The 16,051-nt window shown below is 41.6% G+C and overlaps 1 protein-coding gene across 1 annotated transcript in view; it reads left to right on the forward strand.

The window, feature by feature from the left end:
• The window catches only part of CIB4 (calcium and integrin binding family member 4), a 107,409-nt gene that overhangs the window by 16,474 nt on the left and 74,884 nt on the right, over positions 1-16,051 (forward strand). Inside the window, exon 3 of the mRNA XM_044659601.1 lies at positions 15,264-15,402. Coding sequence (XP_044515536.1) covers positions 15,264-15,402 — 139 coding nt within the window. The remainder of the gene's footprint in view (positions 1-15,263; positions 15,403-16,051) is intronic.

The following is a 16,051-nucleotide window of genomic DNA, read 5'->3' on the forward strand; positions in this document are numbered from 1 at the left end:
CCTTCTTTCCTTCCTTCCTTCCTTCCTTCCTTCCTTCCTTCCTTCCTTCCTTCCTTCCTTCCTTCCTTCCTTCCTCTTTTTGACATGGCTAATGCAGGAATTAGTTTTGCTTGGCTATTCATATTTGTAATGGGTCTTGTTTTTCTTGCCTTCTCAGTGGATGGGGGAGGAGGATGTGGTGGGAAGGAGAGAATTCTAAACTGAAAATAAAAATAAAGTTGAATTTAAAAATAAGCATTAGGTTATTTATAATGTAAGAGGGTTTTCCCTAAACCCTCAACTTTGATTGACACTGAATAACTAACAAGCTTTTCTGTACCCTGTTAGCATTATCAAGTGGAAACATCTCTTTGATATATTTTACACTCATCAAATCAAAGGAGTAAACTAAACTGAAACAAGTCCTTAATCAGCTTGAGACTCAACCATTTTTGAGCTATTGGATGAAATAAGATAGACATAAAGGAATTTTATTGGGATTGGTTGAAAGAATTAGACATACCTTTAGGCCTGCATATATCAGAGAAAGGATTCAGGTTGGAATGTAGTCAAGTTTTCGGAGATGTTTGAGAAGGCAGTCTACATATGCCTCTACCAAAGGGCAAATCTGGACTTCTCATCAGAGCTAGCAGCAGTGTACCTAAAGACAAACAAATCATACCAAATGAAAACAGCTTTAGGGAATGTGATCTCTTCAGGGTTGGGAGAAAATGCAACTATGAACCCTGTACAGAAATCGACCCTTGAAGCCAACCAGAGAAAGAGATCGCAAAGGAACTTTGGTGTATCATAAGGGAGATTTCTGAGGATTCCATAAAGAGAGATAGATAAATAATAGGTAGATAAAAAAACATTTATTAGGCTCCAGGATCTATGCTAAACATTGGAGATAAAAAAATATTCAAGCAGGCAAAACACTCCATTCCGTCGAGGACCTTAAATTCTAATAGGGGAAGAGAAAGCATTTAGGAATGCTGGAATTGGGAAGGGCAGGGATTATGATATGATGATGTAGGTTGTGATAGAAAATAGACATGGCCTGGTTTAAGGTGAGAAAAAGCAAAAAACAAAGTCAAAATAAAAACCTTACCTATCAGAACATAGTGTAAGGTTGCAGTGAGGAGTGGGGGGAAAAGATGATGGCTGGAGTGTAGCCAGTACAGTAAGGAGATCACTAGGAAATCAGGAGGGATAATAGCCCCCAAATCCTGTATCTTATCAGGAGCCATGAGTTCTCCTTTTGACACATGTATTCTCTAAGCTTAGATTCTCCTGGATTCTATACACATTTTGGAGAAAATATGTTCTAGACCTCTAGGGTAAGGTTTTTGTGCCAACTCTACCACATCATTAAAAACTCCTTTCTAAAAGTTAATTGTTTGGCTGGTTGATAATCAATGGGGAACACATTAGATGTGACCTCTTAAGCTAGCACTTGAAAACCACCTCTAATCTCTCAGGGTTACTCCTAGAAAACTGAGAGGAGAAGTAGTCAGCTATTCTTTGGGGACTCACACAGCAGTGATAGTGGGAACTGGAGAAATAACAGAGGGCATAGGTACGATTCCCTAGGAGTCTCTAGAATCTTCTTAAATAGTTGTGGTTGTAGCACCAGAGTGAAACAGGAAAGGAATATAGTACAGTGAAAAGTCCTTCAGGTGAGTACTGTACCACCATCTCCCAAGGTGATAGCTTTTGGAGCTTCTCATGCCTGGGAGGTTTTAATGGGCTTGCTGGCTCTCAGTATGAGTCAGCAATGTGATGTGGACTGCCAAAAAAGCTAACGTGTTCTCGGGCTTCAGTAATGGAAATACAATACCCAGGATGAGAAAGGCAATAGTCCTGCTGTATTTTGTCCTGGTTAGACCACATCTGGGGTGTTGTGCTCCAGATGATGACGCTGAAAAGCTAGACTATATCCAGAAGTGTGTAAACAATATTTGGGGGGGGGGGTTCTTAAAAGCTATGCCATATAAAGATATATTGAAGAAATGAGAAAATTATCCTGAAGGAGAGATTGGGGAAAGTGAAGAGCTCAAATCGGGCAAAACCTAATGTTACCTATGTCAGAGAAATACAGTAGGTACAAAAATTCATTGCATACATTTCTTCAGCAGCTAGTAATCTCTATTTACAGGGGTCAACAAAGTTTTTCTATAAAGGGCCAGATGGTAAATCCAAAAAGTAAAATCATGGCCATTATGTTAAGTACTTGTGTAATGAGAAAAAAACAAATTTTCTCAAAATTCAAAATATAATAATAATAATAAAGTATAATTTTTCATAATAGAAGTCTAATGAAAAGAATGGAATTCTTTTGTTTTGGAACAACATTTTACTTAATTGGTATTCAAAGTTAGTGTTTCCTATTATCAAAATTGATTAAAATTATTCATCTGTTAATGCTGCTCTGTAATGAGATTTTATGTATTTCATCTTTGAAATTGTATTTTTACACACTCAACCCTAAAATTATCTTTTTTACACAGATGTCAGATACTGATATCAATCTTTATTACTTGGAAGGAATTTCTAGAATTCCAGCAGTTCTATATTTCTTCTCTTGATATTTTTTTAACATGCCATTATATTGAGGATTAATCACTTCCATTTGAAGGTTAGGTGGAACCTCTTTAATTAGAGCAGGGATTTTGAAATGTGATCTGAAAAACCTACTGGAACTGTAGTTTGAGCTTGGAAAATAAATCCATTGCAAATTTGTATGGGAATGGAGATCTTGCTCATTTAAAAAATTTTTTGACAGAACAAAAAGTGTAAGAAGCAACTTGACTTAACTTGTAACTGACACAATGGGTATGCACTGGTAATAAAAAGAAATAAAATGTAGCAGTTCAGGAATATGTATAACACTTGATATGCTGTCAGATTATAATTGCATCACTGTGATTTGTAATGTGCTGAGCAGCACCATGTATGGTCTCTTTTGCAACTACTCAGCTCTGTTATTGTAGGGTGAAGGCAGTCATAGACAATACATAAACAAATGCATGTGGCTGTTCCAATAAAATTTTATTTATGGGTACAAATTAGAATTTCATGTAATTTTCACTTGTCTTGAAATAATACTCTTCCCTGCATTTTTTCAACCACTTAAATTGTTTTTAGCTCACAGGCTCAAAGGCAGTAGGTTGTATTTGTCATGGGTCATAATTTGCCAACCCTTGGTCTACCGTAACTGGTATCCTTCCTAAGCAATTGAATGAGGTACCTGGGCATAGTGGATAGCATGATACCCTTTGAAGTCAAAAAGATCTGGATTTAAAGGTTATCTCTGAGGCATACTGGATATGATCCTGGCGAAGTCACTTAATGTTTCAGTGCTCTCAAGAACTCTCTATGACTATAAATTGGAGAGAAGGTGCCCCTCTGCATTGGTAGAGGAAGTTTCCTTACTTGGGAGTTCCTATGCCAAGTTCCTGTCCCATTTTGACTTATTTTTTATTATCTCTGCATTATGAATTACAACATTGATGTAATGTTTGGTTTTGTGCAGCTTGACACCCCACTCCCACCTCATGAATAATTTGTGATACTTGTCTTAGGTACCAAAACTGCTAGTTACCCCTCAGAGCATGATTACTTCCTTCAAATATCTGAAGGTCTACTATTCAGAAGAGGGATTTGGCTTGTTTTCTGCTTAAACCTGAGTGGGTGGTTGGGAGAGGCACAGAGATAGTAAATGGATAAAGGTTACCAGGAGGAGAATTTTGGCTCGACAAAAGGAAAACTTTCCTAACAATTAGAGCTATCCAAAAGTAGAATAGACTACTTCAGTGAGTGATTGGGTCTCCATTATTAGAAATGTCCAAGAAAGGCTAAATGAACAACTGGGGAATATTGTTGATGGGATTCATCTTTTCCAACACTCTGTATGTTTCTATGACTGCTACTGACAGCAAACTATTTCATAAGACAACCAGCTCCATTTATTGAACTTTTCCCCTACTCATCCTTCAGTAGTCTCTTGGTCATCCCCACTCTCTCACTAATCTTCAATTTCTCCCTCTTTACTAGTTGCTTCTCTATTGCTTAAAACAAGCCCATGTTTCCTTCATCTGCCAAAAAAAAACCCAAACCCAAACCCATACCCAACCCTTATTTGATTCATCCATCCCTGCTAGCTGTGGTCCTATATGTCTCCTCCCTTTCATGACTAAATTCTTTAAGATGGCCATCTATAATAGGTGCCTCTACTTCCATTCCTTTCACTCTCATCTTGACTGTCTACAGTATGGCTTCTGAGTTCACCATTCAATTGTGATTGCTCTCTCCAAAGTTGCTAATGATCTCTAAATTCCCATATTTGATTTTCTCAGTTTCCATCATTCTTGACCTCTCTGCATGCTTTGATACTATTAATCACCCTCTTGTCTTTAATATCCCCTTCTTTCTAGGTTTTCATGACAGTACTCTCTCCTGGTTCTCCTCCTACCTCTCTGGCCTCTTCCACTCAGTCACCTACCCAGGAAGGAGCAAGGGCAGCAGGGAGAAGGTGACTGGGCTGCCATCTCTTCCTCCTCTGTTGTGGTCTCCTTTGTGATCATCACAGAGTCCTTGGCAGTGCCATGTTGGGGCAGAGATTGCATAGGTTCTCTATCTCTTTGGTGTGTGGGAGCCATTATGAGGAGGATCCAGGGGAGAATTTGTCCTTTTCAGTGGAAAACAAATGGCAGTTGTTGGCAATGATAACTATATACCTTGGATCTGGATTTGCTATACCTTTCTTTCTAGTAAGTCATCAGTTGTTTAAGAAGCAAATTTTTCTATACAGGAATCAGGCTTGAAGAACAACAATCACCTACAAAAGCAGTTCTGAAGAATGGATAAAGTTCAGTCTCTTTGGCTGGATCTTCAAGTTATGCTCACTAACTGTGGGTGTCCCCCAAGACTTCGACCTTGGTGCTCTTCTTTTCTCTTTCTGTACCATTTAACTCGGTGATCTCAACTCCCATGGATTCAATTATTATCTTCATGTTAGTGATTCCCAGACCTACTTATTTAATCCTAATATCTTTCCTTACCTTTAGTCTTGAATCTCCAACTTTCTATTAAACATCTCAAACTGCATGTCCAGTGGACATCTTTAACTCAATGTTTCAAAACAAAACTCATCCTTTACTCCAAGCCGTTCCCTTCTCCTAGGTTTCCTATTCATCCTCCCATTCACCCAGGATCACAACTAGGTGTTAACCTCAGTGTCTTATCCCTACCTTCTATATCTGATCTGTTGCCAAGCCCTGTCAATCCTACCTTCATAACATTTCTCATAATACCCCCTTCATTCCTTTGAAACTGCCATGATCTTAGTCCAGGGCTTAATCGCCTCATGTCTAGACTTTTGCCATTGTGTGTTGGTTGGTCCCCCTGTTTCCAGAGTCTCTCTTCACTCCAGTTCATCCTCCATTTGGCTGTTAAAGTGATCTCCCTAAGAAATGGCCTCTGCCCACGTCAGTCCCTTACCTAATCAATTCCATCAGTTCCTTTCCACTTCCTAGGTCAAATGTAAAATTACTCTGACATTCAAAGCTCTTTATGACCTAGTTCCTCCTCTTACTTTTTCAGTCTTATTATGCCTTACCCTTCCCACATTCTCCGAGAGAACAAATCAGTGACACTGGCCTCCTTACTATTCCTTGAGCAAGACATTTCTTTTTCTGATTCTGGGCATTTTCACTGGCTGTTCTCATTTCCATTTCCTGCCCTCTGTGGCTCCCTCCAGTCCTAGCTAAAATCCCACCTTTTACAAAGTAGGTTGTTCTGGTCCCCTTAACATGAGCACTTTCCCTCTGTTGAGTATCTCTAACTTATCCTATCTATAGCTTGTCTGTTCACAATAATTCCCATTAGAATGCAAGCTCCTTGAGAATAGGGACTGTTTTTAATTTTCTTTGTATCCCTATCACTAAGTGCTAAGACACAATGCCTGACACATAGTAGGTGAAATCTGACGATCTTCCGAGTTTTCTCGGGCTTAAATCCTCCTTACTGGTGTTTTTACTAGTTATTTCAGTCGGAGGTTCATTGATCAGAATAGGGAAAAGAGAAGCAATTTAAGAACTGAATAGCTTAGCTTTTTTTTTCCTGTCTATTCTGTTAACAAAGAACCATCCACTCTCTTTTGAGGTAATGATCTATTAACTGGACATTGTGTCTGCTTCTATGTATTTATTCTAATTAAATGAGGCCCTCAGGAGTAACCTTGGTTGGAAACATTTAAAAATTTGAGTCATGTAGATTTTTTATCTAGGGTCATGCTATCTTTTCCTTGTTCTTCCTGTTACATATTAATAGTCATACCTTGGATTTTACAACATTCCCTGGTGGGTTCCAGTTGCCAGATAGACAGGTGTCCTTCATTTCTACACCTGGCAGATGGGAGCTAATTTTAAATTCTTTGTGATTTAATGCCTAGAGAAAATGCGTAAGGTGAGAGGTTATATATTTTCAAAGATAGTCATGTCAAAGATTCTCTTATGTCACTAAGGGACCCCATAAACTGGAGAATTTCTCATTTCTCACTCTCATTGTCCTCTTCCCTCCTCCCAATGATCAAGGCAATATGTTGTTTGTTTTTACCTTCTTTTTTAGAATCAAGACTGAGTACCTGTTCCAAGGCAGAAGAGCAGTATGGGCTAAGCGATGGGAGTTAAGTGACTTGCTCAGGGTCACACAGCTAAGAAGTGCCTGAGGTCAGATTTGAACCCAGGGCCTCCCATCTCTAGACCCAGCTCTTTATCCACAGAGCCACCTCGTTGCCTCTACCAAATATGTTTTTTTCCCACCAACTCTTGTAGCAAGAATATGGCCTCAAACACTCAGAAATGAATAATTTTATTTACAACTCAAAGGAAACAAATATAGCTCATAGCAGAGATCTATAAAGAATGACACCTGACATGAGCAGCCCTCCCTGAAAGCCTGTAGATCCTTAATTAGTCTCAGTATTACTTTGAGTAGGGCTCAGGTGTTTCCTCTAGTAATCTAATTGCCTTCTATTCTCAATCTGAGTCTCCTACTGGGGCTCACTCATCACCAGTGTTCCCCTTCACTGTTCCGTTGGCCATTCTGCAGTTGGCTCATCATTCCGCCTGCAATTCCCTCTGTAGCTTCCAGCATACTGAGGCCTTTGTTCTCCATCTTACTGCTTCCTTCATTCTCTCCTACATAGTATCCCTTGGTCAGCAGATCTATAGCAAACATAATTGGCCATTCATTGCTCCTCTCATTGTCCCTTGTGGCAGTCCCTTTAACCATCTGGGAAGTCCAGTCTCTTCTCAGAGCCCTTGGGACTTGTCGCTTCACAGGAGGGACTCCTGAGCTCCATTGTTTCACCTAGAGACATCTGTCATCCCTGCAATCCAGTTCTAATACAATGCCAAACAAAGGACTCTGGATTTCTCTCTTGGGCTACACTTTTTTGCAGACTTCTTGCCTCATGGAAGTTTGCCCAGCAATCAAGAACACATAGCCGCTCTCATCTTCCAAAGAGTCTCCATCTCCAAGGTCAGGGCGAATTTCACAGTCCTGCACTCTCTTACTCCCAGACCCCAGACAGTATACTTCCCATCTTTGTCAGTGGTGTTAGGAGTTTAAGAACTCCCTAATAGCTCATCCACTCTCCCACCAACCCCAACTGTCCTCTGGGGTTAGCTGAAAAGGGCTGTTCAAATTACTTGGAGCTGCTTCTATAGCTATCTGGGGTATAACAGTCAGGGGAGAAGTTAAGAATCCTCATCCTTACCTCCATTCCACTATGCCCCCCCCAGGGGGAGGAGAAAAATGTACCCTCATATGGCCACTTCTGGCTCTGTCTGCTTGCTGAAATCAGTTTTGTGGGAGTGAATGTTTACATGGAATTGTAAGAAATTAAAAACCACTTCTGGCCAGGAGTCATGCCTATATAAAGTGGACAGATGTCTCATTTAACAGAGAAGTCTTGGGTTTTAATTTCCTATCTTTTAGGATCATGTCGTTTTAGAGCTGGGAAAAAATTCAGAGGTCACAGTCCAACTCTTTCTTTTGTAGGTGAGAAAAAGGGAAAATGAAGAAGCAGAATGGATTTTGCCCAGATTTGCTCATATAACTAGAGAAATATGTGTCAGGCAAAGGATCAGAACCCAGGTCTTTTTTTTTTAATTAAAAAAATATTTTTTAAACCCTTACCTTTTGTCTTAGAATCAATACTATGTATTGGTTCTAAGGCAGAAGAGCAGTAGGGCTAGGCAATGGGGGATTAAGTGACTTGCTCAGGGTCACACAGCTGGGAAGTGTCTGAGGCCACATTTGAACCTAGGACCTCCCATCTCTAGGCCTGGCTCTCAATCCACTGAGCCACCCAGCTGCCCCCGAGAACCCAGGTCTTATAACTCCAATATTATTATTCTTTCCACCTTACTGAGCTACCTTCCCTTCAACACATCTCCTAAAATTTCCCTTTAGTCCCTCATTGGCCTTTAGCCTTTTCCTTTTTCTTTCTCTCCCCTTCTCTTCTTCATCGAGAATCATATTTATTCATCAAATCACAGTCTTCACATTTCCCTGTCCCAGGGACATTTTAGAGTTAGTGTCCTGAACAATTCCCTTGATTAGATTCATGGATGGCCTTGTCCACTTCTCTCTGGCTTCATCCTCCTTTCTTAGGTTGAACTTTATAATCTAAACTGGTCCAACACCAAGTGAGTACCTGGGACAACCCCTGCCTCCCCCATGCACATTTACACACACACACACACACACACACACACACACACACACACACACATACACAGATGCATGCACACAGACACTCATTTATATTTGCCTTTTGTTGCTGGTTCCAGTTTGTCAGTTTTGCCCCTTGGGGTCTGCACAGGAATTTCTGCAATCTGGTCCCTTCTGGATTAGGCCTGGGAAGCTTCCTGGCCTAGCTCAGGGTAGTGGAAGAAGCAGGACCAATATTTTAGTCTCTACCATTTCTGGAAAGAGGCGCAGCCCTTCCCCCAGGCGGCCTGGAAGAGCTGGGCATGACTCATACTTTTTAAATGATTGCAAGATTGCTCCTAGGATTTTAATTAAAAGTTGGGAAGTTCACAGATAAAGAGCCGATACCAGGTTAGTCAATGAGGACACCGAAGGGCTTTCCTATTTTTCATTCTGCTCTGTGCAGGAGAATGGAATTAGAGCCCTTTATTTTTGCCTGCAACCATGCCCTACAGGCAACATAATAGACCCACAGAGGAAGCAGAGACAAGGACAGAAAGAGGATGAAGAGAGAGAGGCAGGCTCAGGGCAGAGAGAATAGGCTGGGAGCCAATAACAGAAAAGGGAAAAAGCCAGAAGACATCACAATAACAATTTATATAGCACTTTGAGGTTTGCAAAGCACTTGATAAAGAGTTTCATTTGATTCTCACAACAGCCCAGAGCGTTGTGATTATCTGTGATTATCCTCATTTTACAAATGAAGAAACTGAGGCAGTGGGCAAGCGACAGGGTCACATAGCTGATTCCAGGCTGGCACTATGCCACCTCATTGCCCAGGTGTTCCAGAGAAGGCCTTCTATAATGGGAACAAAAGTGGGAGCTTCTCTGTTCACACACAGACACGCAAACACAACATGACAAATGGCACCAGATGCTCGGACCTTTTCTCAGGCTTACGCTTGCCAAGTAAGCATATTTCAATTTGACAGGCAGGGGAGGGCGAACCTTGGGTACCTGGGCTCTTTTGGAGAGTAGAAGGTAGTATCACATTCTTCTTCTTCCTTTTTGTCCTAGTAACAACTCTAAAAAAGAGAGGCAAGGGCTAGGCAATAGGGGTTAAATGACTTACCCAGGGTCATTTAGCCAGGAAGTATCTCAGGCCAGATTTGCCCCCAGGTCCTCCTGACTCTGGACCTGGCACTTGACCCACTGTGAGATGTTGCTGTCCCTAACTTATTATACTTTCATTCACTGTGAGAAGATTTGGAGCTGGGAAGGGGCCTTAGAGACCGTTTAGTCAAACTTTATTTACAGATAAAAAGGCTAATGTCCAGAGAGAGAATGTGACTTAGTCTTCTGTATTTAGATATGGACTTCAGAGGTCCTTTAACAGAATTCCCTCATTTTACAGAACAGGGATCTGAAACCCAAGAATGTTATGACCTTCCCAAGATCACCTAGGTAGTAAGAAATGGAGTTGGTATTCAAACTCAGGATCACAGATTCCATTCTAGTGGAATCTAAGCTCCTTAAAGTCAGGCATGATCTCATTTTTCTCTTTGTAATCCTAGTACCTCACTAGATGCTTAATAAATCTCTACCAGTTCTCATTATCTGTCTCCCTCTAAGCAGGAGATTAAAAAAAAAGAACCCTTACCTTCCATCTTAAAATCAATACTGTGAATTGGTTCCAAGGCAGAAGCGTGGTAAGGGTTAGGCAATGGGGGTTAAGTGACTTGACCAGGGTCACACAGCTAGAAAGTGTCTGAGGCCAGACTAGAACCCAGGACCTCCCATCTCTAAGCCTGCCTCTCAGGCTACTGAGTCATCCAGTTGCCCCCATAAGTATTGGTCCTAAGACAGAAGGGTGAAAAGGATTAGACAAAGGGGGTTAAGTGACTTGCCCAGGGTCACACAGCTAGGAAGTATCTGAGGTCAGATTTGAACCCAGAACCTCCCATCTCTAGGCCTGGCTCTCAATCCACCTAGCTATTCTCTAAGTAGGGGGCTTTTTAACCTTTTTTGTGCCACATACCCTTAGGCAACCTGACGATGCCTATGAACTCCTTTGCAGAATGATCCTTTTAAATGTATAAAATAAAATATGTAAGATTGCAAGGGAAACCAATTATATTGATATGCAGCTATCTATCTATCCATCTATCTATCTATCTATCTAACTATCTATCTATCTATCTATCTATCTATCTATCTATCTATCTATCTAACTATTTTTTAAAACAAGTTGATAGTAGGCAGCTCTGTGGCAGGTGGATCTATCTCTAGGCTAGGAGTCAGGAGGACCTCGATTCAAATATGGCCTCAGACATTTCCTAGTTGTGTGACCCTGGGTAAGTCACTTAAACCTGCTTGTCTAGCCCTTGCCCTTCTGTCTTAGAGTTGTTACTAGAATAGAATGTAAGGATTTTAAAAAAAACAATAGCAAAAAGCCAGTTGAGAGACGCCAGACTAAAAGAATCCACGAAACCCATTATCCGATGTTCCTTCCATTCCCTAGCATGCTGCCTCTCACATGGAAAATACTTATTAAGCACCTATTCTATGTTCAGTACTGTTTAAGGTGATGGAGAAGGGGCATCGAGAGAGTCTAGTCCATGCTTGAGAGCTATTATTGGGTGCTATTATTACCTGCCTCGTAAAATCCAAGGGGATGAAGAAGGTCTATTACCCAGAGAATGAATATGTAGGTAGAGAGACAATCTACAGGGCTTATCCATCAGTCTGTATGCCTTGGCCAGACCCTAGAAACAAACAATGAGTCTGGCCCAGAACTGAACCCAGAAGAGAGTTGAGTGTATTGCTCTTGAGCAACTGAGAATTCTTTTAATGACCCCAAACTCTCCTAAAACAAAGGTCCATCTTTTAAATTACTTTGTATTCTTCTGGCAATATAGTATGGCTGTGAGTCACGGAACACCAACGTCACCAAAGAATCAATGTTAAGGACCACACAAGGGCAATGGAGTAGACCCACAGTGGGCATGAGCAGGCTGCAATGCATTATGAATGAGGAATAATCAAGGAGAAGTGGTACATGTTGTCGCTCTATAAAGTATGTCTGTGAAAGAAAAGAGAGGCTGATCATGCAAGATATAACCTAGGGATAGCTCCACAGATATCCTCACAATGTCAAGAGAATGCAAGAAGGAGCCCGGGCATATTGCTACACGGGCTGGATCCTCTATAGCAGCGAAAGCAAACCTATGGCATGGGTGCCAAAGATGGCACGCAGAGCGCTCTCTGTGGGCACTCGGCTACTCTCCCTTCCCATTTCCCCACCCCTAGAGTTTGTTACTAGAAAGGCAGAGGGACTTCGGTGGAACTGCTCCCTTCCCTTCTCCACCATGCCTGACATTTTTTCACATCCCCGACCCCTCCAACCAGCAGCCCAATGGGAGCATTTCCTACCTCCTCTGTGTGGGGTAAAGGGAGAGGCATGGCATACCCAGCATGGGCATAGCACATGGTCTGGGGGGTGGGCAGGGCACTTGGTCTCTGGGGGGTGGGTCAGGGTAGGCCTGGCACTCCACCTCTAAAAGGTTCGCCATCACCGCTCTTTAGCAAAGTTATGGAATGACACAAATGAACACACAGCATAGGGAGTCTTGGATTGGTTTTTAGATGAATCTGCATTATTAGACAGAACACTAACATACATGAATGAATGAATGAATGAATAAGTATTAAATGCTTTCTATGGATCTTTATTATAACTACAAAAGTGAGAGTCCTTGCCCTCAGGAAGAACATTATAATTTGAGAGAGTTGTGGCCAGGAAAGGGAGTTTTAGTTTTAGTCCAAGGGATGATGAATTGATCTATAGGACAATCTTTTGAAACACCTTTTCTAGAAGCAAAGTAATATTGATCAGATTACAATACCCAAGAAGTAGAAGGTAGAATGAGGAACAAGGAACAGATGGCTAGAGAGATGTAAGGCATGGGCTGGGCTGGGAATTACTTGTTGTTTGTCCTTCATTTTCAAAAAGGACCAATGACATCATGGGGTGATGTCTTGACTTGCACATGAATTGGATTGAAGTGAGGCAGAGTTACGCAAAGTCATCTGACTCACTCCGTCTTCCAGAGTCATTGAAGTCCAATGGCAAGGCAAAAGTCAGGATGTCTGGCAATAGCCTGGGATGCAGTGAATGACCTTAGGGTCTTTCATGTCTGACCAAGCTCTAAGTACTCCACAGTGCCCGCTTCAGCCACCTTCATGGCCATTGGAACAAACTGTTCCCATCTGACCATTCTATTGGGGCAGTCTTCACGTGCTTGAGGTAGAAAGCCTCTAACTCCTCAAAGGGTTTGTGACCCATGGGTTACTTTCAAACTGGTTTAACCCATCTACCAAGATGGTTTACCAGGGTGTGACTGCTGTGCATGCTATAGTTTCTTGGAGCCACAGAGTGGCGTGTCAGGTAGACACCAAAAGTGGATGAGCAGCCCCGAAAAGGGCTCAGGATACCCTTACACCACAGGTACAAATCCTCCTTGGACCCCGCGCCCCCCCCCCGAAATTACAAGATATAGTGGACTAGGGGAATTTGTCCTAATTGATTCGATCATCAACCAATATTGGTCAGTCCCAGGATAAGAGCTCCACAGAGGAGTGGACTAATTTACTCAGAGACTGGGAACATGGCTTCTGGAGGACCAATGGAAAGGCTGGAGTTCCATGTCAGGAAAAATGAGGTTTCAGCAAGACTGAAGCAAAATGGCCTGGAGTGGATGGCTATTTGTGATGTGAACTTGTACAAGTCTCTCATAACTCACATTCTTTCAGCTCGGGGAACTCCCAGTGTGGTGGTTGTGGTGTTTAGTCATTTCAGTCATGCCTGACTCTTTGTGGATCCCATTTGGGGTTTTCTTGGCAAAGTGGTTTCTCATTTCCTTCTCTAACTTATTTGATAGATGAGGAAATTAAGACAAATGGGGTGAAATGGCTTGCCCAGGGCCACACAGTAAGTGCTTGAGGCCAGATTAGAACTCAGGAAGATGTCCCTCTGACTTCAGGCTTGGTGCTCTACCCACTGTGCCACCTAGTTGCCTCCCAGTGTGGGAACTCCATAAAACCAGAGCCCAAATACCCATGACTGAGGGGATAAGTCTGAGGAAGTTGCCTAAGACACAGGTTAAGTGATTTCCTCAAGGTCACAGTGAGCGTCAGTGGGCAGATCTGAACCTAGGTGTGTCTCCCTGACTCTGAGTCCAGTATTCCAGACATCATCATACTGCCTCCTTCATTTTCTGGATGAGAAAGCTAGTTAGCTGAAGAAAACTGATTTACCCACAGTTACTTTTCTTGGTAATGTCTCAGCCTGAACTCGAACCCGTATTCTTTGACTTCTAATCTGTCCGTTGTTCCATCATACATACTTCTTTATGTTCATAATTCTCTTCTCATTCTATCCCCAGGCTTCCTGATATTGCCTAAGAGGTTGCTCTGTTCCCCTTGTGTCCTTGTAAGAAAATTTCCTATGCCTGAAATAATACATGGCCATAGATTTAAAGTCAAAAGGAATCTTAGATATCATCTAGTGCAGTCCCTTTATTTCAGATGAGGAAACTGAGGCAGAAAAAGATTAAATGGAAAGCCAAAGGTTATATAGCTATAAGCCCAGAATTTCTGCCTCCAAACCCAACATTCTTTCCTTTGAGCCATGCTGTCTAGGGAACATCTCACATATATGTTCTTGGAGCTGCCCAAGGAATTCTGGAGTCAACAATCCTAGTCCAAATCCCTTGAGGGCTTTGAATAGACCATCTTAGCTTCCCAAACTGGTTTCCCATGGAATAGCAAAAAGGATCATGGGGAAGTGAATAAGGGATTCAACTTAAAGACAGGAAGAATTGGATTCAAAGCCCTGACACTTAGCATTGGGGTGACCCTGGAAAAGACTTCAGTTTTCTCATCCATAAAATAAAAGAATTGGACTCCATATAAATCTATGATCTATGAGACAACCCAAGGGCTGTCTTATAGGATTTTCAGGAAAGACTATTCCCCAGGAGGGATTGTTTGTAGCCCCATGAGGGCTGATTGTGCTTAAGTGACCAATTCCAGCTCCTGGGGGCTCTCAGATCTATCTTTACTTCTGGTCCTGACAAGGCAAGAGGCATAACATCAAATCTAAAAGGACAGGGATAAGTTGATAAATCAACAAACAAGCATTTATATATTCTGTGCCATAACTATGTATCCCAGAGGTTGCAAAAACAAAACAAAAGGCTACCTACGTGAGACTTCAGTAAAAACTGAAGGTTTGCCAAGGCTAAGAAAGGTAAAGGAGAAAGCCTTCAGAGGCAAAATTCTCTACCTTAGAAAAAATGGAATTCTTAAATACCTTAACTGCATATGAGGCCAGCAAGACCATGAACATACCTCTAGGGCACAGACTAGATGACGGCATCCAGGGATGTAGCCAGACTTTAGTATGCACACCTTGTCCCTAGCTAGTCTGCATAATACTCCCAAAGAAGTATGGGAGATGAAAAACATTGATTTCCTTAAGGGACATGGAGTTGTTCCTGGAGGGCATCGACTTTTGAGCATGAACAATTTGTGGAAGAGCAGACCCAAATCTTTATTGTCTACTGGGAAGAAATTAAAAACTCCAAGACGGAGCGTCTCGAGGAATCTGAGAGAGAAATATCTTCCTGCCCCAAACTAAGGGTCATTTCTCTGGCTGAAAGAGCTTTTGAAGTATCCTAACTGAAAAATGGGCAGGTGCAATGGATAAAGGGCTATGCTTGGAATCAGGAAGACTCATCTTCAAGAGTTGAAATCCAATCTCAGACAGTTGCTAGTTGTGTGACTCTGGCCAAGTCACTTAATCCTGTTTGCCTCAGCTTCCTCAACTATAAAATGAGCTGGAAAAGGAAATGGCAAACTGCTCCAATATCTTTGTGAAGAAAACTCCTAATGGGGTCATGGAGAGTCAGACATGCAATGACTAAACAACAACAAAGCTAAAGAAAGTATAGTACTCCTTGCTCCATCATCATTTCATGCATTTCCCAATGCATGTTTCCTAGTAACATGGTACTCTGGGTTCCCATATGGGATAGCTGCCCTGGTGTTGGGGAAAATAATTTGTAATTATTAGCCTTGCTAAGTCATTTGTGTAAATGGAGAATCAACCAGCCAGTAGTACGAATGTGAATGAACCTTGAGGGATTACAATACACAAGTCTGTGATAAGCAAATACGTAGAAAATAAATACGAACCATTATTGAAATCCATATATGTGTGAGCTGTGCTAATTTAGTTATGTAATTAATTATATTTAATTTCAATTATAACAACTAATTGATCCAGGCC

This window comes from Gracilinanus agilis, chromosome 2, assembly GCF_016433145.1.
Source record: "Gracilinanus agilis isolate LMUSP501 chromosome 2, AgileGrace, whole genome shotgun sequence".
Lineage (NCBI taxonomy): Eukaryota > Metazoa > Chordata > Mammalia > Didelphimorphia > Didelphidae > Gracilinanus > Gracilinanus agilis.